The sequence below is a fragment of the Microcebus murinus genome, chromosome 1 (genome assembly GCF_040939455.1).
Source record: "Microcebus murinus isolate Inina chromosome 1, M.murinus_Inina_mat1.0, whole genome shotgun sequence".
NCBI lineage: Eukaryota > Metazoa > Chordata > Mammalia > Primates > Cheirogaleidae > Microcebus > Microcebus murinus.
The window spans coordinates 63,889,031-63,912,802 of NC_134104.1; the positions used below are offsets into that span (position 1 = coordinate 63,889,031).

General features: G+C 33.8%; 1 protein-coding gene across 2 annotated transcripts in view; it reads right to left on the reverse strand.

The window, feature by feature from the left end:
- IQCB1 (IQ motif containing B1) overlaps nucleotides 1-23,772 on the reverse strand; it is a 60,746-nt gene that overhangs the window by 21,226 nt on the left and 15,748 nt on the right. For both annotated transcript variants that reach the window (XM_012780520.2, XM_012780519.2), the window contains exons 6-10: nucleotides 20,472-20,565; nucleotides 17,363-17,462; nucleotides 6,003-6,178; nucleotides 2,950-3,059; nucleotides 1,571-1,680 (exon numbers count right to left, since the gene is read on the reverse strand). In XM_012780520.2, coding sequence (XP_012635974.1) covers nucleotides 1,571-1,680; nucleotides 2,950-3,059; nucleotides 6,003-6,178; nucleotides 17,363-17,462; nucleotides 20,472-20,565 — 590 coding nt within the window. The remainder of the gene's footprint in view (nucleotides 1-1,570; nucleotides 1,681-2,949; nucleotides 3,060-6,002; nucleotides 6,179-17,362; nucleotides 17,463-20,471; nucleotides 20,566-23,772) is intronic.

The window sequence follows — 23,772 nt, forward strand, 5'->3', positions numbered from 1 at the left end:
CAACAATATTTATGCCCAATAATATTTATGATTTATCTTTAAGTCTTCCCTAAAGAAAACTTTCATCAATGAATAGGAAATCCACTAAGGGACACAGTTAGCCAGAGTGACTTCACTGTCTTCAACCCTGTGACAACTTGTTATTAATATTTTGAACCCTAGAGCTATTTTAAAATGTTTTTATAACTGAGAAACACAGCTGCAGTTATTAAAAGAATAGTTTCAGTTTTCTTTAAAAAACTGACTTCTGTAAAATGCCAATTTCATTTTAAGAACTTGGCTTTAAGTTAGGCTGCATGAAAAGTCATCTCTGAGATGGCTCTACTTTATCAAAACAACTTAAAAGCTAAGTCATTTTTTTTTTTGTTTTGTTCTTTCTGTCAGCTCTAAGAATCTGGACAGGTCAGTCATATCAGAAAGTGGACCATGTCTTCAGTATTTTATTTTCTATCCACTTGAAACAGAGGTAAATAAAAAAACTATGTCTTTTTTTTTTTTTTTTTTGAGACAGACTCTTGCTCTGTCATCCTGAGTAAAGTGCAGTGATATTATTGTAGCTCACTGCAACCTCAAACTCCTGGGCTCAAGTGATCCTCCTGCCCCAGCCTCCTGAGTAGCTGGGACTAAAGTATACGCTATAATGCTCAGCTAAATTTGTATTTTTAGTAGAGACAGGGTCTTGTTCTTGCTCAGGCTGGTCTCAAACTCTTGGGCTCAAGCAATCCTCCACCTCAGCCTCCCAGAGTTCTAGGATTACAGGCATGACCATGCCTAGATACTATGTGCTATCCCAATGACCATACCCATCCATGCCACATTTGCTCAGGAAAATCAGGTTAACATACTTAAACCTTGGCTGGGTGCAGTGGCTCACACCTGTAATCCTAGCACTCTGGGAGGCCAAGGCGGGAGGATTGCTTGAGGTCAGGAGTTCGAAACCAGCCTGTGAGCAAGAGTGAGACCCCATATCTACTATAAATACAGAGAAATTAATTGGCCAACTAATATATATAGAAAAAATTAGCCAGGCATGATGGCACATGCTTCTAGTCCCAGCCACTTGGGAGGCTGAGGCAGTAGGATTGCTTGAGCCCAGGAGTTTGAGGTTGCTGTGAGCTAGGCTGACACCATGGCACTCACGGTAAGCTGGGTAACAACGCGAGACTCTGTCTCTAAAAAAAAAAACATACTTAAACCTTTATATACTCATACATATTTTTATCATAATCATATATAAACAACTATGACAGCTGTTCATTTTGAGGGTTCAATAATACAATTATTATTGGCTCCCTCTGTAGGGTTGGTCCACATAGAAATCTTAAGTAGATAAGATTGTGTATTTGACACATCATGTTCCTGACTTATATCCTTTATTTTGAAAACACATTTCATTACTGGAGTGTTGGTACTTAGAAACATATGGAACAATAATGAAAACAAAAAGGAAACATATTAGAAAATTGAAAAAAAATATCACCTAAGTTTCAATTCAACTGTACTCTAGTAAGATTCAGAGTATAATACCCCTCATCAAATTTTCTTTTCTTTTTTCTTTTTTTTTTTTTACCTGAAACCCCTTTGTAAAGCAATCACAGCAGATGGAAGCTTCTTTAATCTTTTTCTAGTCTGAAAACCCTTCCAATAAGCTTGAATCAAGCAAGCTGCTTGATGTAGTTTCTGAAATTAAAAGCCAGAGATAATTTAGAGACATGTCTAAGAAAGTTGTTTTTAAAAGTTTATCTCTAAAAATATTAGGCCAGGGAAAGTATTAATCTCTCTCTCTAACAGGATGGGTAGGTGGCAACATCGAGTTCACAAGTTCAGGACAGAGAAGGACTAAGAATATTAAACCTCACATCCCAAAGGAGGTATGCTAGGCTCAGGTAGGCAATATTTAGAACATATTCAAGTTATAGTCTAGTTGGATCCAAATTCTCCCTAACTAATCTTACTTCTATTTCCTTTTCAAAGATTTCATAGTTTGGCCTAACCTTTCATGACCTATTTTGAGCTAATATGTTACTATTTTTATTTAACAGGCAATCAGTCTATAGGTTCAGACTATGAGCTCTGTTGACCTTTTGTAGGTGGTTGTTCAAATCTGCTTAGTTCCATAAGCTTTTGATATGCTATTTTCTGTCTATCCAGCATATGCATAGTTTTGAGATTAGTCTGAGACTCATGAAGGTTCATACGCAAAAGTAGGGAATTCCCTTTTCCTCTGCTTTCTTCCTTCCCCTCATTCTACTGCCTAGCTGGATTTCTTTTCATGGTTCCTGCTTATATTTTTATTTTTGGTTTTGGATTTTGGATATACAATATACTCATTGCCTTTTAAATTAAAAAATTTCTTTAGTCATTTTAGATTTAAATCTGTTTTCCATATTTAAGTCTTCATCTGCAAATCAGAAAGTTATACACCTCTTTCTATTGGAATGGGGTATCTACAGTCACCATTTTGAGTATACGAGGGGCAGTATGATAATCTGTAACTTGCTACCTCAAACTTTTAAATAATTTTTATTAATACCATTTCTTACGTATAGGAAAAAGCATTATTGTTATATCTCAAAGAATAAGAAGGCTGGTCATAAGTGACCATAAATACAGTTTGCTACATTAGAAATATTTTTGGAATAAAACAACAAAAAAAGTTTAAATAGCCTATAAAAAAGAAGGTAAACATCAGAGATGGGAATTTCATGAGAAATTCTGAAAAAAAAATTGATGTGGTAGTGTCTATAAACAGGTATAAATGGAAGACTGAAATTATTTTTGTGAGTAGGCTGAATGGCAGTGAGATAGAAAAATCTTCAAAGATATTTCTATTTTTATATGAAGCATTTTGCTTGAAGTGTTAAGAGAAAGAAAGCAAGGAACATGGAAGAATACTGAGGTTTAACACAGTTAGCAAATATCATGCAAATTATTTTTGTAATTTAATACCTGCTCTTCTACTTCATCATAGACTTTAGGGCTTAAAAGGCCAACGAGCTGTTTAAGTTCTTGACTAAATTCTGTCTCAGTTTCCTGTTTACTTAGTAGATTTCTGAGTCCTGAAATGGAATAACAAAGGGTACAACTATTAATATAAGATATCCTCAAACTCCTGGATTCCAGTGATCCTCCTGCCTCAGCCTCCCAAGTGGCTAGGACTACAGGCATGCACCACCATGCCCGGCTAATTTTTTCTATATATTTTTAGTTGGTCAATTAATTTCTTTCTATTTTTAGTAGAGACGGGTCTCACTCTTGCTCAGGCTAGTCTCAAACTCCTGACCTTGAGCGATTCTCCCACTTTGGCCTCCCAAAGTGCTAGGATTACAGGTGTGAGCCACCACCCTTGGCCTTAAACAGTATTAATTTGATGTTTAAAAGTCTGTGTTAGAAACAAATGAAAACAACAAGATGATTTTTCTTTGTCCCTTCCTCGAAGACTTCTAAGGGTGAGGTCTTTTTTCTCCTCCTGGGAATTCTTGCATGATCACTTATGAGATCTTATACAAAAATCTGTCTAGACATTTTCTTTTTCTTTTTTTTTTTTTTTGTGAGACAGAGTCTCACTTTGTTGCCCAGGCTAGAGTGAGTGCCATGGCATCAGCCTAGCTCACAGCAACCTCAATCTCCTGGGCTCAAGCAATCCTTCTGCCTCAGCCTCCCAAGTAGCTGGGACTACAGGCATGCACCACCATGGCCGGCTAATTTTTTCTATATATATATTAGTTGGCTAATTAATTTCTTTCTATTTATAGTAGAGACGGGGTCTCGCTCTTGCTCAGGCTGGTTTCTAACTTCTGAACTCGAGCAATCCGCCTGCCTTGGCCTCCCAGAGAGCTAGGATTACAGGCGTGAGCCATCACACCCAGCCTAGACATTTTATTTTAAAAAAAGAGGGGAGTCGGCTGGGCGAGGTGGCTCACGCCTGTAATCCCAGCACTCTGGGAGGCCGAGGTGGGCGGATTGCTCGAGGTCAGGAGTTCAAAACCAGCCTGAGCAAGAGCGAGACCCCATCTCCACTACAAATAGAAAGAAATTAATTGGCCAACTAATATATATAGAAAAAACTAGCCGGGCATGGTGGCGCATGCCTGTAGTCCCAGGTACTCGGGTGGCTGAGGCAGGAGGATTGCTTGAGCCTCAGGAGTGTGAGGTTGCTGTGAGCTAGGCTGATGCCATGGCACTCACTCTAGCCTGGGCAACAAAGCGAGATTCTGTCTCAAAAAAAAAAAAAAAAAAAAAAAAAAGAGGGGAGTAGAATCATTGTGGTAAGTCAAAGAGCAGTGATAATTTTTTTTGTTTGAACATAAATACCTTAAATTGAAACATTTTAAAGATAAATTATTATAAGCACATACTCAGTAAATATCTACTGTGTGGGAGCACTTAAGCAGGCTATTAGTAGTCACTGTTAAGAGATGGATGTTATTATTAAATATAAACATACAGTAACATATGTAATTTTGGGCAAATCATTATGTTCCTGAGTAAGTATTATAGGAGAAGTGCTATAACACTAGGATAGTCATTTTCATCCCCAAATAATACATAGTAGTAGTAAAAAGTACAAAGTAAATACTATTTCCAAGGGATGTTGGAATGATGTATTGTAATGTACACATTCAATATAAATACAAAAAGGTAAGGTAAAGTAAAGTAAGGTAAAATGGCTTGTAGCGTACAATTGGGGAAGCCACTATTTGGATGTTTCCATGCCTCCTACTTTCTTCAAGACCCAAGTTCTCACCAGTATTAACAACTGTAAAATATTTTGAGGAACCTGAGTAAGTTCTGCTATTGAGATAAAAATCAAAGAAAGGGAGAAGGATTAAGGTAAAATTCCTTTATAATGAATTCTGTTAGATATGCACATTTCTGTAGGAATCCAATTATAGAACTGAAAAATGTGTATCTGGTACAATGTCAACTAAAGAGTTCTATTACTAGCACTTTCTCTCCCTCTCTATTCCTGCAATACATATTAATAAAGTAATTATAACGTCTGCAGCAATGACTAATGCAATGTAAGTTTACTATAGTGTCTTTCAAATCATCATGAATGATAAAGTCTATCCTAATTGCTTAGGTATTAAATGTATTATATTAAATTCTAATCTTTTAAAAATCCCAGATAGCATAACCATATATTAATAAGAAACCCATTTCTTGACCACGTTGAATAAGAAAAATAGATTAAAATTAATACATGGCTCTGATTAGCAAAGAAATAAAACAAAGTTAACATTTAACTTTGCTTAGCAATTAAAAAGACATATACTACCTGTGTGATCTTGGTTAAATTACCTAATTTTTCCATGCCTCTGTTTCTATATCTATAAAATGAAGATAAGAGTATCTATCCCATAAACTTGTGATAATATAAAGATTAAATACTTTAATCAATGTAAAGTATGTAGAACAGTGTTTAATACAGGGTAAGTGTGCAATTAAATGAAAGCTATTATATGAGAATGGTAATACACTGAGTCCTTTCATCCTTAAAATTTCTGACTTTTTATTCACCTATGTGTTTGATTTTGTATGTAAGGCAATTTTTTTTTGTTTTGTTTTGTTTTTGAGGAAAGGCAGTGAAGGAGTTGCACAGTGATTATTCATTGATATAAAGACCAAAAGAGCTGTCAACCTCTCACACACAGCTCTATTTTTTCCACTAAAGCTAGTCTTGATAAAGTCACTGTTCTTTTGGGTCATTTTTTATTTATTACACTATATGGTATATTCAATGCACAACCTTTTTGTCAGAGAGAGAGTAAATATTTATTGTAACCTCATCCAAGTACCTACCACATGCCATCTGTTAAGATATGAGGATAGCTTGATTACATAAAGACATTGTTCTGAATTGGTATTTGTTATGATAAAGTTTTATCTACACAGTTTAGTTATTTACTTTTCAAAATATAAGAATTTTGTTTTTCATAAACTGTCAATAAAAATTTTCTTTTTGAGAATCCCAAGAAAAGAAAGAATGCATACACTACCTTTGTAGCAGGCACTTAGTCTCAGTAAAATCAAAATTTCTTGATGGGATTCAATCATCAACAGTAGGAGTTTTGCAGCAGTATTTCTTATGACTGGACTAGTTGACAAAAGCTTGAAAACAACTTCATTTAAAATTGAATGCAGGATTTTTCCTTCTATTCTGAGTAAATCACCACTAATAGAATAAAATTTTCAAAAAAAATACCATTACTAATTGATGTATATGTACCAAAACAAATTTAAAGTAAAAGATTTAATAACTTCCTTTCTGACTGTGGCTTGATCCAAGAAGATAACCATTTTTAACCCTTTGCACTTGGATGTCAAGTGTGCATAATGTCAAGTGGATAATGAGAAAAAAAGCAAGTATGTGCAAAGGGTTAAAAACATTTAGCTTGGTTCCGAGAATATATCATATTAAGTCACTTAATATTTACTTAATTCCTACTATGTGCAAGGTACCATGATAGGTATAATAGAGAATACAAAGTAGCTGAAGGCCCTTTCCTCACAGAAGCCTTCAATCAAAGGAAGGAGAAAAGATAAATGTGCAATATATCAATTGACAGATGATTCAAAAGCTTCAAGGCAACAATAAAAGTAAAATCAATCACAAGACAAGTACATGATTGTTAAATATGCATGAAGATAAAAATGTTATAGAAATTCAATCATCATGTGGTTAATATAGGAAGAACTTTATATTTCCTTTGATATTTCCTTCATTATACTAACAACTTCATCTTGCATTAATGATGTCATGAAAAACTATCTAAAACTTAGAAATAGTCAAAAGGCATTACCTAGTGTCCTTTTACTCATCCTCTTAAGAAGTATGTGATGTTCTAGGGTGTGTACCTCTGTTTGACTTTCTACTTACTATTATTCTATGATTCTGTAAAAATAGAGGTTGACTGGTAGAAAACTGATAATACCAATTGACACTTATCTGAGAGTAATGCAAATACTTTTATTCAGCAGCAATGCAAATGATTCCTATCCAGTAGAAAAGGTCATTTTAGAGGCTATTATACATTGCTTTATAATATATTAAAGTCTTTTTTTTTCTATTAACAATTTTTAATCTATTAGCAAATTCATTCTGTATTCTTTGAGAAACCAACTCTATAAATCCACGCTCCCTAAATTCTCCTTTGAACCTATATAAACATCTTAACTAGTTCCCTCTTTAATTAATGAATTAAATAAAAATTTGACCAGTTAAATTTCATATTGGCACAAGACTCATGTTTTAGTTTTGAAAACTACACTTTAGCAGAGACCAAAATGACTTTGCTATGAGAAAAAGATTTCGGCACCCTATTCTACATTTTAAAATCTTAGGGTTAAGGCTCTGAAGGTCATCCAATCAAAATAGGTGGGAATCTTTGTGATGCCTATTTCTGTGCCACCTTGGCTCTTATGCTATTGCCTACGCTTAGGATGCTCACTCTTTCCTCTGCATCATTCAATGTTACCACACCATTCAAAATCAGGTCAAAACTATGTTTATTGCAGAAAGCCTCCCACAGATATCCCTATCCCAATCTGATTACTTCTTTACTCCGTATCCCACCAAGAGTTTATGTTATACTATAATACACTAATTCAAATACTTTTTTTTTTTTTTTTTTTTTGAGACAGAGTCTCACTTTATTGCCCAGGCTAGAGTGAGTGCCGTGGCGTCAGCCTGGCTCACAGCAACCTCAATCTCCTGGGCTCAGCGATCCTACTGCCTCAGCCTCCCGAGTAGCTGGGACTACAGGCATGCGCCACCATGCCCGGCTAATTTTTTGTATATATATTTTTAGTTGGTCAATTAATTCCTTTTTATGTTTGGTAGAGACGGGGTCTCGCTCAGGCTGGTTTCGAACTCCTGACCTTGAGCGATCCGCCCGGCTCGGCCTCCCAAAGTGCTAGGATTACAGGCGTGAGCCACCGCGCCCGGCCTCAAATACTTTTAAATGCTCTTTATTTTCCTAATTCTAAAAACATCCTCTATATACCACTAACTACCATCTTATTTTTCTGCCTCTCTTCTAATCCAAACTTCCCTGTCTCTACTTCCTTCCCACCCACTCATTTCTCAAACCATTGCATCTTTTTTCTTCCCTCACTACTTCAATATATGTCCCTTAATAAGTTCATTTCATCAATATAACTTCCTAAATGTCAAGTCACATATATATCACTAAATGCTTATTTTCCTACACCTATTTGTAGCTGATACTCTCTACCTACCCTGCTTCTATGATAAAAAATTCTTTTGCTCTCCCCTTCAACCATACTTTTCTAACCATTCTTTCTCAGTCTTCTCCATAAGCTCCCTTCCCCATTATATCCCTAAAAGGTTATTCCCCAGGACTCCATTTTCAAGGTCTTTCTTTTCTCTTTCTATTCATATTTCCCACTGATCTCATCTTCACTTATGTTTTCTACTATCACTTAAAAGCTGATTTGTAAATCTCTAACTCTAGTCCAGAGTCCCTTCCAGAAGTCAGTTTATCTATTCATTTGATGGACATTTGAGTCATTTCTAGTCCTTGGTTATTACAAATAAAACTTCTATGAACATTTCTGTATAAGTCTTTGTATGGACACATTTTACCGCCTGTTGAACTACCTATGCTCAACATAACATTTAATTCATTATGTCTTACAAAACCAACTTTTTATATATTTCACATACCACCAATATAGAAAACTTAGTGTCATACCTAATTGCACCTTTTATCCCATATCAAAACACTAATCCTGATTTTTACTTTTAATAGCTTTTTAAAAGTATTATTGGTCTATAACTGTACATATTTAAAGCATACAATTTGATTAGTTTGAAATATTTCACCAACACAAAACAAGAAAATGAATATATCCATCATCCCCCAAAGTTTCCTTGTACTTCACTATAGTTCCTCTCTTCTTTCCCTTCCTATCTCTCTACCCCCAGGCCACCAGTGATCTTTCTGCCACTATAAATTGATTTGTATTTTATAGAATTTTATATAAATAGAATCCTATAGTATGTATTCTTTTTTTGCCTGGCTTCTTTCACTCAGCACAATTATGCTTATATTCATCTATGTTGTCACATATATGAACAGTTCATTACTGGTTATTGCTGAGTAGTATATTATTAATATTATATGAATTTACCAGTTTATTCACTTGTGAATGGACATTTGAGTTGTTTCTAGTTTTCAACTATTACAAATAAAGTTGCTATGAACATTAGTGTACATAGCTTTGTATGGATATTTTCATTTCCATATACAGAGTGGAATGGATGAATTATATGGTAGGTGTGGAATAGAATGGATGGATAATATGGTATATATTAACTTGTTAAGAAATTTCCAAACTAGTTTCCAGAGTGATTGTACTATTTTACACTTCTACCAGTAGTGAAGAGAGATCCAGTTCAATACTTGGGTCAGTGTTTTAAATTTTAGCCATTTATCAGGTGTGCAGTGGTATCTTCCTACTGATTAATGTTGCTGCACATCTTTTCATGTGCTTATTTCCCACCCATATATCTTCTTTCATGAAGTGTCCACATCTTCTATTTTTTGAATTTTTTTATTATTAAAATTTGACAGTTCTTCCTATATTCTGGATACAAGTACTTAATAAGATATTAATATATACTTTGAAAACATTTTCATCCAGCCTGTGTTTTGTCTTTTTTAGTTCATTAAAAGCATCTTTTGAAGAACAGACTTTAAAAATTTTAATAAAGTCTTTTCTTATCCTTTTATGATGAAGTCTAATATAGTCTAAATCATTTCTTATTTTATAGATTTTCCTTAGTTGTCTATGTAAGAATCTAAGAAAGTTTTGCTCTACCTAAGATCACAGAATTTTATACTGTTTTCCTTTTCTTCTTTTTTTTTTCTTTTTTAAGGAATATGATCTTGCTCTGTCACCCAGGCTGGTGTACAGTAGTGCAGTCATAGTTCACTGCAACCTCGATCACCTGGGCTCAGGTGAGTCTCCCGCCTCCGTCTCCCAAGCAGCTAGGACTACAGGTGCACCACCACACCTGGTTAATTCTTTTTATTTTTTGTAGAGTCATGGTTTTATTATGTTTCCCAAACTAGTCTTTAACTCCTGGCCTCAAGTGATCCTCCCGCCTCGGCCTCACAAAATGCTGGGATTGCAGGAATGAGCTATGACACCCAGACTATTTTTCTTCAAGAAGTTTTATACTTTAAGTTTTACATTTAGGTCTTGATTCATTTTGAGCTAATTTTTGTATATGTTGAGAGGTATATAAAAAATTCTTTTATTTGCATATTGATACAGCCAATTGTCCCATCATCATTTAAAAAGATTATCCTTTTTCCATTGAATGACCTTTATACCTCTGCTGAAAATCAATTATCCATATATGTGTGAATATATTTCTGACTCAATTGTTATACTGATATATTTGTATATCTTTTTATTAATACCATACTGTCTTAATTACTGTAGCTTTATAAATAAGTCTTAACATTAAGTATACTTCTCCAACTTTGTTCTTCATTTTCAAAGTTGGCTAGGCTATTTTAATCCTTTGATTTTCATATGAATTATAGAATCAGCTTATCAATTTCTATAAAAACAGGATTTTGACTGGGATTGTGTTTAAAGTATATGACAGGGTGTATCTTTCCATTTATTTATATATTCTTAAATTATCAGCAATGTCTTATAGTTTTCAGTGAACAGGCCTTTTATATCTGTTAGATTTAATCCTATACATTTTATATTGCTTATGCTATTGGTAATTGTAATTTTTAAAAATATCAATTTCTGAATGTTAATTGAGAGATATAAAAATTCAATTTATATTTTTATACTGATTTTGTGTCCTACTACCCTTGCTAAAGTCACTTACTAGTTTTTGGATTTTCCACATAGATTACATTGTCATCTCTGAATACAGAAAGTTTTATTTCTTCCTTTCTTTTATGAATAATTTTCTTTCTTTCTTTTCTTTTTTTTTTTTTAATGAGACAGAGTCTCACTTTTTGCCTGGGCTAGAGTGCCGTGGCATCAGCCTAGCTCACAGCAACCTCAAACTCCTGGGCTCAAGCAATCCTTCTGCCTCAGCCTCCCGAGTAGCTGGGACTACAGGCAAGCGCCATCATGCCCAGCTAATTTTTTTCTATATATATTAGTTGGCCAATAAATTTCTTTCTACTTTTAGCAGAGACAGGGCCTTGCTCTTGCTTAGGCTGGTTTCGAACTCCTGACCTTGAGCGATCCTCCCACTTCGGCCTACCAGAGTGCTAGGATTATAGGTGTGAGCCACCGTGCCTGGCCCTTATGAATAATTTTTCATGTTTGACTGCACTGGCTAGAACCTCTAGTACAATGTTGAACAGAAGTGGTCAGAGTGGACATCCTTGTCTTCTTCCTTATCTTATTAGGAAACACATAGCATTTTACCATTAAGTATGATATTAGCTGCAGTTTTTTTCTAGATGTCCTTCATCAGGCTGGGGAGGTTCCCTTCTATTACTCCTTTGCTAAGAGGTTTTTTATTTTTATTAAAATCAGTAGTGAATGGTAGATTTTGTCAAAAGCTTTTTCTGTATCTATTGATATGATAATATGGTTTTTCATTTTCAGTTTGTTGAAGCAATGGGTTATGTTGATTGATTTTAGAATATTAAACAATCCCTGAATCCTGGGATAAACCAGACTTAACTCATGATATATTAACTTTTTTTTTTTTTTTTTTTTTTTTTGAGACAGAGTCTCGCTTTGTTGTCCAGGCTAGAGTGAGTGCCGTGGCGTCAGCCTAGCTCACAGCAACCTCAAACTCCTGGGCTGGAGTGATCCTACTGCCTCAGCCTCCCAGGTAGCTGGGACTACAGGCATGCGCCACCATGCCCGGCTAATTTTTTATATATATATCAGTTGGCCAATTAATTTCTTTCTATTTATAGTAGAGACGGGGTCTCGCTCTTGCTCAGGCTGGTTTTGAACTCCTGACCTTGAGCAATCCGCCCGCCTCGGCCTCCCAAGAGCTAGGATTACAGGCGTGAGCCACAGCGCCCGGCCGATATATTAACTTTTTAATACATTATTGGATTTGACTTGCTTAACTTTTGCTTAGAATGTTGGCATCTATGTTAATAAGCATATTGATCAGTAGTTTCTTTTCTAATAATGTGTATGGTTTTGGTATCAAGGTAATGCTGACCTCATAAAATGAGTTGGGAGGCATTTCCTCCTCTCAATTTTCTGGAAGAATTTGCTTAGGAGTATTATTTCTTCCTTAAATGTTTAGTAGAATTTACCAGTGAAGAAGTCAGCCCGACCTAGAGTTTTCTTTGTGGGAAGGTTTTTAGCTACAAATTCATGGTTTATAGCTCTGTAGGATACATTAGGGTTTATCTATTGCTTCATGAATGGATTTTGGTAGTTTGCGTCTTTCATAGAACTTGTCCATTTCATTTAAGCTGTTAAATTTATAAGCAAGTTGTTCATATTATTCCCTTGTGATATCTTTAATGTCTGTAGACTGTTGTGATGTCCTCTCTAATTCCTGATATTGGTCACTTGTATTCTTTCTTTTCCTTTCCTGATCATTCTTGCTACATGTTTCTTCTTCTCAAAGAACCAGTTTATCGTTTATATTCTCTCTTGTTTTTGCTTATTATTTTACTGATATCTCTTTTGATCTTTATCATTTTCTGTCTTCTGCTGAGAGTTTATTTCCCCCTTTTCCTAATTTCTTAAGTAGAAGCTGAGGTCAAAGATTAGAGATTTTTCTTTTTTTCTAAAATAGGTGTTAGTAATATAAATTTTCCCCTAAGTACTGCCTTAATTAAGATGCATCCCAGAAATTCTCTTATGTTGTGGTTTTGTTTCCATTCATTTAAAAATAATTTCTAATTTCACTTTTGATTTCTTCATCTTGTCAGTTGTTTAAGCATGTGTTATTATTTATCACATACTTAGGGACTTTTCAGAGATCTTAGTATCGATTTCTAACTTAATTCCATTGAGGCCAGAGAACATACTTTGTAGGACTTAATCCTTTTAAGTTTCTTGAGACTTGTTTTATGGCCCAGAATATGGACCATCTTTGTAAATGTTCCATTTGCATTTGAAATAAATGTATATTTTGTTGTTTTGTGGTAGAATGTTCTAAAAGTATAAATCAGGTCAAGTTGGTTGATGTTGTTCACTGTAATGGAGGATTTATTTCTCCTTATAGTTCTTGTCAACTTTTGCTTATTTATTTTGTTATTGGGTCAATAAAACATGTCTCCTTGATGAACTGACTTCTCTATGACTTTGAAATAACATTTTTTCCCACTGGTAATAGTCTCTGCTTTGAAACTTTCCTTATCTCATATTTATATGGGTACTCCAACTTTCTTTTGTCTAGTATTAGCACAGTATATCTTTTTTTCATCCTTTTACTTTGAATTATTTGTGTTTTTATATTTAAGGTGCACTTCTGGTAGATAGCATATATTGGCTCTCACCTTTTAAATTCCAATCTGTCAATCTGTCTTTTAATTTGGTTTTTCAATCATTTAATCTAACATAGATAGGTTTAAGTGTACCACTTGCTTTTATTTGTCTTTTATTCAGTTTCTCCTTTTTTTTTACTGCCTTCTTTTTTTTATGATTCATTTTTATTGCCTTTGTTGGCTTATTAACTAAAATTCTTTGTTTTGTTATTTTATTGGTTGCTTAAAGGTTCACAGTATATATTTCAACTTATTACAGTCTTATTCATTTGTCACAGTGACATTACACCACTTCACGTATAGAGTAAGAATCTTAATGACAGTGCATTTCCATTTCTTTTCTCCTAGCCTTTATGCTATTATTGGAATATATTCTACTTATACATATGTTATATCCTCAAATAGATTATTATTTTCATATAGGCAAATACATTATAGATAGTATTATAACAAAATAGGAAAAATAATCTTACCTATGTAATCACCACTTCTGATAGTCTTCATTCTTTTATGTAGATTCACTTTCCTTCTGGCCAAAGGACTTCCTAAAACTATTCTTATAATGTAAGTCTGCTAGTGATTTCTAAAAAAGCATTTCACCTTTGTTTTCAAAAATATATATCTGCTGGGTATAAAATTTTAGTTTGACAGTTTTTTTTTTCTTTTAGGACTTTAAATATGTTGCTGAACTCTCTTTTTACTTATGTTGTTTCTGATAAAAAAGTTGCTATCATCCTTATTATCATTTCTCTACATACTGTTTTTTCCACTCTGGTTGGGTTTTCTCTTTAAGATTTTTCTCTTTATTCACTGTCTTGAGCACTTTCATTATGAGGTGCCTTCATGTGGAATTTTCTTCATATTTACTGTCTTTGGGGTTTGAGCTTTTCAAATCTGTGAGTTTATAGTTTTCATCAAATTCGGAAAATATCAGCCATTATTTCTTCAAATTTTTTTTATGACCCTACTACTTCCTTTAAGTATGCTGATTACACCTTAAATAAGGCTGTTTGAAGTTGTCCCACAGTTCACTGATATGCTTTTCTTTCCTCTTTTTTTAATTCGTTTTTCTATTTCACGTCAGATAGTTTCTACTGATATGCCTTAAATTAGTTCACTAATCTTCTGCAATGTTAATCTGTCATTAATCCCATCCAGTGTATTTTTCATCTCAGATATTATAGTTTTCATCTCTAGAAGCTCAGTTTGGTACTTATACATGTCTCTATTCAGCTTTTTGAATATATGGAATGCAGTCATAATAACTGTCCTAATATCCTTGTCTGTTAATTCTAGTGTATGTGTATGTATATGTGTATATATATATATGTACATATACGATATATAGATACACATATATCAGTCTTGATTAACTAATTCTTCTCATTTTGGGTCTTGTTTTCTTGCTTATTTGCATGCAAGATGCTGTGAATTTTATCTTATTGGGGCTGATACAAAATTAAGAAATCAGTACCATTTTGTAAAACCAAATCATCTGATGAGTGGTAGTATATTCTATAACATAGTCATGACTGTAGATTCTATCTAAACATCATCAATTTGCAACAAATGCAAGAAATGATCACTTTGTAGTACTAATGGAACAGAAAAGAAAAAAAGTGAACAAAGCAAATATTATATGAGGCATACGTGGGATTTTTCTTATCCTTTTAAAAGCCAAATCAAAGCACAATCATTTTTTTTTTTTTTTTTTTTTTTTTTTTGAGACAGAGTCTCACTTTGTTGCCCAGGCTAGAGTGAGTGCCGTGGCGTCAGCCTCGCTCACAGCAACCTCAAACTCCTGGCTCAAGCAATCCTCCTGCCTCAGCCTCCCAAGTAGCTGGGACTACAGGCATGCGCCACCATGCCCGGCTAATTTTTTCTATATATATTAGTTGGCCAATTAATTTGTTTCTATTTATAGTAGAGACGGGGTCTCGCTCTTGCTCAGGCTGGTTTCGAACTCCTGACCTCGAGCAATCCGCCCGCCTCGGCCTCCCAGAGAGCTAGGATTACAGGCGTGAGCCACCGCGCCCGGCCCACAATCATTTTTGCAGAACTTCCTGCCTTTGTATACCCTATAATAAAAAAAAATTTTAAGATGTAGGCAGGTTCAATAATGATATGTAGTTACATTAGTTGGAAAGAGTTTGATCCTTTTGGGTTTTGCCTCTATGATTTGTTTGGATGGTCCAGAATAGAATTCTAGTGCTAATTATTACCCCCTGCTGAGGTAAAACCTTCCTGAATACTCTACCTAATGACCCATTATTTATAAGGTTTTCCAGTTTGGCTCTTGGCAACATGCACTATTCTGGCCCTGTGTGAGCATCTGGCACTGTTCCTTTTGGATTATTGTTTTCCCTGACATTGGGTAGTTTCCTCATACATATATGCTGATCAGTACTCTACTGAATACTTGAAGGAAGTCCTCTGCAGATCTCTGAGGTTCTCTGTGTGTGTAACTCTCTCTTCTCTGGTGTTCTGTCTTGTGTAGTGTATAGCCTTTTTTCTCCCCAGACTCTGAGCTCTATCTTTTCAACTCATCCTGATTGAGATATCCCTCCCTATACCACAACCTGGGAACTCTCTAAATACTATAAATCAGGGCAACTGTAAGGTTCACCTTGCTTTTTTTCTTTTTCTCTGGGCTCACTTTCTTTCACTGACTGATGTCTGGTTTCTCAAAAACTGATGTTTTATGGTTTTGTCCTTTTTTCCCAGGTGGGTCAGTAAATCCATCCCTATTACTCAATCTTGATCAGAAATAGAAGTCCTGATGATTTTAATTCATTATTTTAAAAAATCCATTCCTCAAGTACTAATGTCCAAAGCCAAGATTTCATTATTTCACTTGGTTTACTATGGTTGTTTCTAATTGCCTTTTTTGTTCAGACTTTTGTCCCCCTTAAATCTTTCCTCTACATAGTCATCAGAGTAACAAAACTGAAATGTAATCTGACCATTTTCATCTACCTTAAAAATCTTCAATGATGGCTGTTACCCATAAGACTTAGTTTCCTTAATATAGCATATAAGTTTTCTGCAGAACTTGCTAGCCAGCTCCCTATATCAAATTTTAAGTCCCAGCAATAATGAATTATATCTACTTTTCACCCTCAGCAAGTTGTTTTGTATCTCTATCATTCTGCTTATGTTATTATGTCTGGCTGGAAATACCTGCTTTCCCCTCTTTCTCCCTGATCAATTTATCATCCTTGAAGCTTCATCTAAGGTGTTACTTTCTCTAGGAACTATCACCCCTCAGTTTGGGTTAGAAGTTCCTCTAACATTTTTATATACCTTTAATATTGTAACTTAATATAATAATGTGTGTGTGTCTGTTCCACTCTACTGTAAACTCTTGGACGACAAGTTTTGTATTGTAATCAACTTTGTAAATGCAATGACAGACATGGTATCTGCTTAATAAATCTATACTGAACTGAAAGAATAAAATATTTCAATTGTGTATACTCTGCCTTTCTATTTTAACCTGAGAAATTGTCTATTGCTTATTTTATACCCTTCTTTAGCACTTATCACAATACTGAGCTTGAAGTTTATTTAAAAAAATATGTGATTAAGCATTTTTCATTATGATCCCAATATTTTTCTTTAGCTATAGAATTAATTCTCTTCTCTAAGCCTGAGATTTGGGATAAAAATCTTCTTAACCTCTGAGATAAGATACCAATTTGATAATAAATTTCTAGTCTTATACAATATTTTAAATTAATTTTTTCTGAAATACAATGGTAATACAGCTTAAGTGTTATATAAAAGTCATATGCAATCAATTTTAGCAAAACTAGAATAAAACAAGTAATCTACAGATCAAAAATTAAAAAAATCAGTAACATTCTATAAAACCAAGTCACCTGTTGATCTGCAGTATATTCTGAAGCATAGTCATGACTGTAGATCCTATTTGGACACTGTCAGCTTGCAGTAAGTGTAATAAGTGATCACTTTGTAGTACTAAAGGAAGAAGAATAAAAGAAAGATTAAAGCAAAGATCCTATGATATTACAAGTGGGATTTTGTCCTTTTAAAACCAAATCAAATCATAACCATTTCTGTTAAACTTTCTGACTTTGTTTACCCTACAAAAAGAAGAGCTTAAGATCTTAATGTAGGCAATTTTAAGTAGCCATAAATAATAGTCATTCCATTTTTTATGAACAGTTATAGTCAGAGAGCATCCATAAATGCCAAGCTAAGAATCTGCTGTTCTTTCTTTAGATTAAAAATAAAATTACATATCATAAATCTGAATCCCATTTCTAACAATGAATTTCAGTGAATAAAAACAAATTTTCTGCAAAGAAGACAGAGTATAAGGGAATGAAAATGGCATAGATGACTATAATTTGTTGCTTATGTCCTCAAAAAATTTAATTTTGTTATATAATACCTTAAATAATAATGAAAATGTTAATTACAAAAAAAAAATTGTTTTTATCAGTTTATAATTTTTAGGCACTGAGCAGCCAGTTATGAAGACTTAGCATTGGATGCTTATACAAGTTGCTTAACCTCTCAGAACCTCTATTTCTTCATTTCTTCATCTGTAAAACTAGAAATAATTGTTCCAACATGGTCTAATGTATAATGTCCTAGACCAGGGAACATTTCCAGTAAATGTCAGTTTCCATTCCCTTCTCCACTAATTGAATAAAATTTTACTTAAGGTAAACTATAAAGTACACTGGCAAGCTGGCTCTGTGAACACTACCGTAACTTCTACAAAACAACTTTATTCTTTTTCCCTTTTTATCTCTGGAAGGAATAGACTTTTTTTCTTTCCCATATTAACTTCTGTTCTTCATGTCTATTTACATAGTCAAATATTCTGCTAGATAACATTTTTAAACATGTTTAACAACTTAGAAATAACAATCCTACTACTATTAAATATTTCTATGGGTTTTCATTTTCTGTTATTTTAGTAATAAAACAATTCTTCTCTGTAGCTAAAATAAGTATATTTTCTATTTTTGTCTACTTAAAAATGTTTAATAACTCTTTAACCTTGACTTCACTGAAATCATATGACATGTAGTGTATTTATAAGTTTATCTTGTTTTCTATATAGGAAAAATATGCTAAAATAGTTATTATACAGTTATTCCATTTTATTTTTTATATTGTTTGTCTTATAATACATTATCATATTATCTTTGAGCCACTTTTCTGTTTTATAAGTGTAGTTAGATAACTACTTGGCAGAATAAGTCTTACTGTACTGCCACCACTCCTCTAAACAAAAACTGACACTTTGCGTGCCTATGAGCTTTTCACAGTCTAGTTTTGCTAATCTTTGTGTAATCTTTTTCTCTGACCACGCACAGGTTGGTAGTTAGAGCTACGAAATTGAAAGGATTTAAGTCTGAATCCCTGGCATAGACACTTCCTATGTGATATTATGATAAGCCATTAGGAGGCACTTAATGTCCGGTTAAGAGAGCTTTTTGAGATGTTGACAGCCATAGATTATCAATTCCTAAATTTGTTAATTCACTAACTGTTGCAAAATGGGTGCTAGTCAAGCATACCTTTTCCACTTATTAGTTGGAATACTTTCGTAAGAGAAAATTCTCATCTATATGTAAGAAAAGGCAGTACAAATGCTAGATTCTTTATTTACCAGTTTTTAAAATAAACTGGTTCCCTATATGACTCTAATGGTGATTTATTTTAGTCTCACTATACTTAGTGTATTTCAGTCCACTGCAGTTATTATTCTTATTACTATACAAATTTCCAGATTTGGCTAGTAGAAGCCTCCTTATGTTGGCTCCTGAGTCCTTTTCATATAATCCTAATAAACTCTGGTTGCTTCCTTTATATCTGGTAATCAAGATACTTTAGGCTCATTTATATACTGTCTACACCATGTCTGGAGTCAGCCATTCTCCAAGGAAGTGATTCCTTTTATAGAGAAAAGGTTGTACCCTTTTTGCATATGAATTTTACAATCATTTAATTTAGTTTTAATACCTACTTTATGAATATTTTAAACCTATATATTAACTAAAGGCACTCTGTCACTTTTGTTACAGTTATTACTTTCAAAAAGGGATATGGTGTATTTTAAAAATTATTTTTCTCTCTCTTTTTACTAGGTCTCTTATATCCACAGTTCTAAGTACTTTACATTTTTTGTTCAGTAGTTCTTTAGGAAATATAACAATATTTGTCCCATAATAGGAAATTAATAGATAATGCTCTTTAAAAAATGGAAGCTTTTAGATATGTTACTTAGCTATATGGATATAACCACCAAAAGTATTAGTTACACTAATTATAAGTAGTTGCCTTCAGAAAATGTGAAATGGAGTGAACGTGAGAGCCAGGGATTGTGTTTTTTTAAAAAACACTTTTATAGAAATATCTTTAAATTATGTGCAGGCATGATTCTGAAGGAAAAAAATTAAAATAAAAATTCAGCTCAAGTATTACCATTAAGGATTATTTTTTCAGTCTTAAGTAAACAGAATATAAAACTAAGATATCTTTATATTTCTCAATGTAAATAGAAGTATCCTATAAAATAACTCAAGTTCACTAAAAGGTCACTAAATAAAAGCTTACTCTTACTTGGATAGTTAAATAATTTATTCTGTAGATAGGAATTTCTCTTACAATAGATCTAAAACACTGTAATCTACTAAACAATTATTTTTTCTAAACTATTCAAAGTATCATTAATCCTTATGTTGGATTTGTTAAATAGAAAAAGCTAAGGAGAAAGTTATATTTTAGCAATATTCTCCTTAATATAATATTCATATTATCAATGTTAGCTACTTAAAGCTGAAATATCCAAATAGGTTTTTTTTTAATTGCACAGTTATTTCAACATGGTTTAATTTCACTGTGTTTATCTGTTTGGTTAATAAGGCATTTATTTTTAGAAAAAAAGATCAAACTGTTAGCAGTTGACTCTACAATGACCATCTGTTACATTAAAATCTTTTCTCTTACCATTCTGTATTAGTTGAACATGGCCTCCCAATAGCCAGAAGAGAGAATCAGTCACAATTTGGAAAAAATGTAGTAATTCATCTTTTTCTTCAGCCTTAACATAAAAGAAAAACTCAATTTACTTTTCTGTAATTTGTTTTATTAAAAAAAAAAAACCTCTCTGGGGAGTGAGAGGGCCTGGTTTCTAGATCTAACTTAGCCATTATGAGGTACATGATCTTGTTGCTTTTAGTTTTTTAATTTGTAAAACTTGTGGTTACAGGATAATAATACCTATTCTACCTACTAGAAAAGGTTACTATCCAGATAAAATAATATAAATTGTATAAGAACTACAAGTTGATACCCTAGTATTTCTCAATACTTGCCAGACATCAGAATCAGCTGTGGAGTTTTTTAAATACACTCATGCACAGGTTTAGTTCAAACATACTGATTTTAATCTCCAAAGGTAAGGTCTAGACATCTGTATTTGCACAAAGTTAGCTGGCTGATTTGGTTACGCAGCCAGGTTTGAAAATCACTGCATGCAATATGTAAATGTAGATATCAGCATGTAAGGCATTATTAATAGTGTATTTCATTTCTGGTGTCTACTCTATGACTTTAGGAGGGTAGTGATCATGTTATTTAGCTTCTCATTATAAACTCAGTGTCTAGGACAGTTCTGACACATAGTAAATGTTCAACCACTATTCATTCAATAATAAAAAAAAATAATTTTTTTCTGGTTCTTTCTTTCTGGAAAGTAGGGTAAGAAATTATTCTATATTAGAGTGCCACAATGGAAAATCAGTAGTACAGATGCCATTTACAATTTTGTTATATATTGCCAATGTAACTTTAGTGGAAAGTTGTATAAAGGCCAATAATATTACTATATCTTGAATGGTTATACTACAGCACAAAAGCAATGATGAGAACAGCAAAAATGTTATGATTGCCATGATTAGTCTTGATAATAATGAAAATATTTTCTTCCTAATATTCTAGCACAAGGTTAGATAGATGGTTAGTAAACAGACATGTGCTGACTTAAATATAACCAAAATACAAAACAAAACAACCCATTAAAAAAGTTGCATTAGATCAAGAATCCCTTTAGTCCAGTAAACTGCCTTTGCCAGTTTCACCCAAAGACACATCAGGGGCATGGTAATTTTCATTGTTGTCAATCCCAAATAGTGCTGTACTCCTAGACTTCCTACTTTCCTTAAAACACCTATTAGATAATTTTACCCATGAATTCATGGCTCCTGACATAGGTTAACAAAATTTACCTTTAAATCACTTCAAAATTCTCACATAGGTATTTTTCTCTTCTGAGTTTTATATATATATACACATGTGTGTGTGTGCATGTATGTATTTGTGTGTGTGTATGTGTATATGTAAAACCAGTCTGCAGTTTAGGCTAGAACATCCTATGTATGCTTCACCATTTAATCTACTATTTACACATTATACAATTAAAAATCTGGTTGGAAAGCTACTATGTAGACAGAATCAATAAATCAATTCAGGTTTTTGCCATGTCTTTTTTATCCCCATTTTAATTTTGCCCTGTGACTAGGTGGCCCTACCTTTTCTGTAGGGCCAGAAAGGTTTACTCCTTTTGATGAACTTACTAAAGAATCTTTTATCTCTACATACAAATGCAATAATAAAAAATAGGAGCCACGCATGGTAGCTCACGCTTTCAATCCTAGCACTTTGGGAGGCGGAGATGGGTGGATTGCTTGAGGCCGGGAGTTCAAGACCAGCATGGGCTATAACACAGTGAGACCCCCATCTTTATAAAAAATAGAAAAATTAGACAGACATGGTGGTGTACTCCTATAGTCCTAGCTACTTGGGAGGCTGATGCAGGTGGATTGCTTAAACCCAGGAGTTTGAGGCTGCAGTACACTATGACAACACCACTGCACTCTAGTCTGGGCAACAAAGCGAGACTCTATCTCAAAAAATAAAAAAAGGAAGAAAAGAACAGGAAACTATTATTAAAAGTATTAATGGACTATATAAAAAAAGAATTAACTGAATAGTATATTTATAATAATAAGAAATAACATAAATATTTAACTATACAATATATTTATATATAATTATACTATACTATATCTATATAAATGAAAACAATTAATTATTAATGCTATTAAAGGGGAATATTAAATAAAAGTGCTCTGAAGAAAAGATAAAGTTTACATAATGGTATGAGCTATTCCTGAGACAGAAATCATTTTACAAATGATGAAAATGACATACAGTGAAATCAAGTGATTTGCTTAAAGGACCTAGAATGAGTTTGTGGCACAGTCATGAAAAGAAATCAAGTCCAACACAATTCCCATACTTTATGTTGCTTCAAATTATCTGAATTAAATTTACCAAACATGCAAATATTTATTTAGTGCCTCAAAATGCCAGTGGAGATTTGTAACCCATTAGATGGAAAGCATATGTTCTATCACAGAGTTAAATTCTCTGCCAAAAGTATTTCTTATACTCAAATCAGTATGTTTGTCCATATTGTTGTATCTCTCATTCAATTTCACTCTTTTTTTTTTTTTTTTTTTTTGAGACAGAGTCTCGCTTTGTTGCCCAGGCTAGAGTGAGTGCCATGGCGTCAGCCTAGCTCACAGCAACCTCAAACTCCTGGGCTCCAGTGATCCTTCTGCCTCAGCCTCCCGGGTAGCTGGGACTACAGGCATGCACCACCATGCCCGGCTAATTTTTTTATATATATATCAGTTGGCCAATTAATTTCTTTCTATTTATAGTAGAGACGGGGTCTCGCTCTTGCTCAGGCTGGTTTTGAACTCCTGACCTTGAGCAATCCGCCCGCCTCGGCCTCCCAAGAGCTAGGATTACAGGCGTGAGCCACAGCGCCCGGCCTCAATTTCACTCTTGTAATTTAAAAAAAAAATTTTAATTAAAAATATCTCTGTCCTAGGTTTTCTATAAGAATAGCAAAGAACTGGGCATGGTGGCACACACCTGTAGACCCAGCTATTTGGGGGACTGAGGCAGGGTGGATCTCTTGAGCCCAGGACTTACAAGCTGTAACGAGCTATGACTGTGCCACAGCACTCCAACCTGGGCGACAGAGCAAGATCCTGTCAAAAAAAGAAAAGGGAAGGGAAGAGAAGAAGGAAGGGAAGAAGAGAAGGAAAGAAGGAGAAAGGGAGGAAGGAGAAAGGGAAGAAGGAATGGAAGGGAAGAAAGGGAAGATAGGGAGGAAAGGACGAAAAGGAAAGGAGGGAGGGAAAAAGGAAAGGACGAAGGAAGAAATGCTAAGACC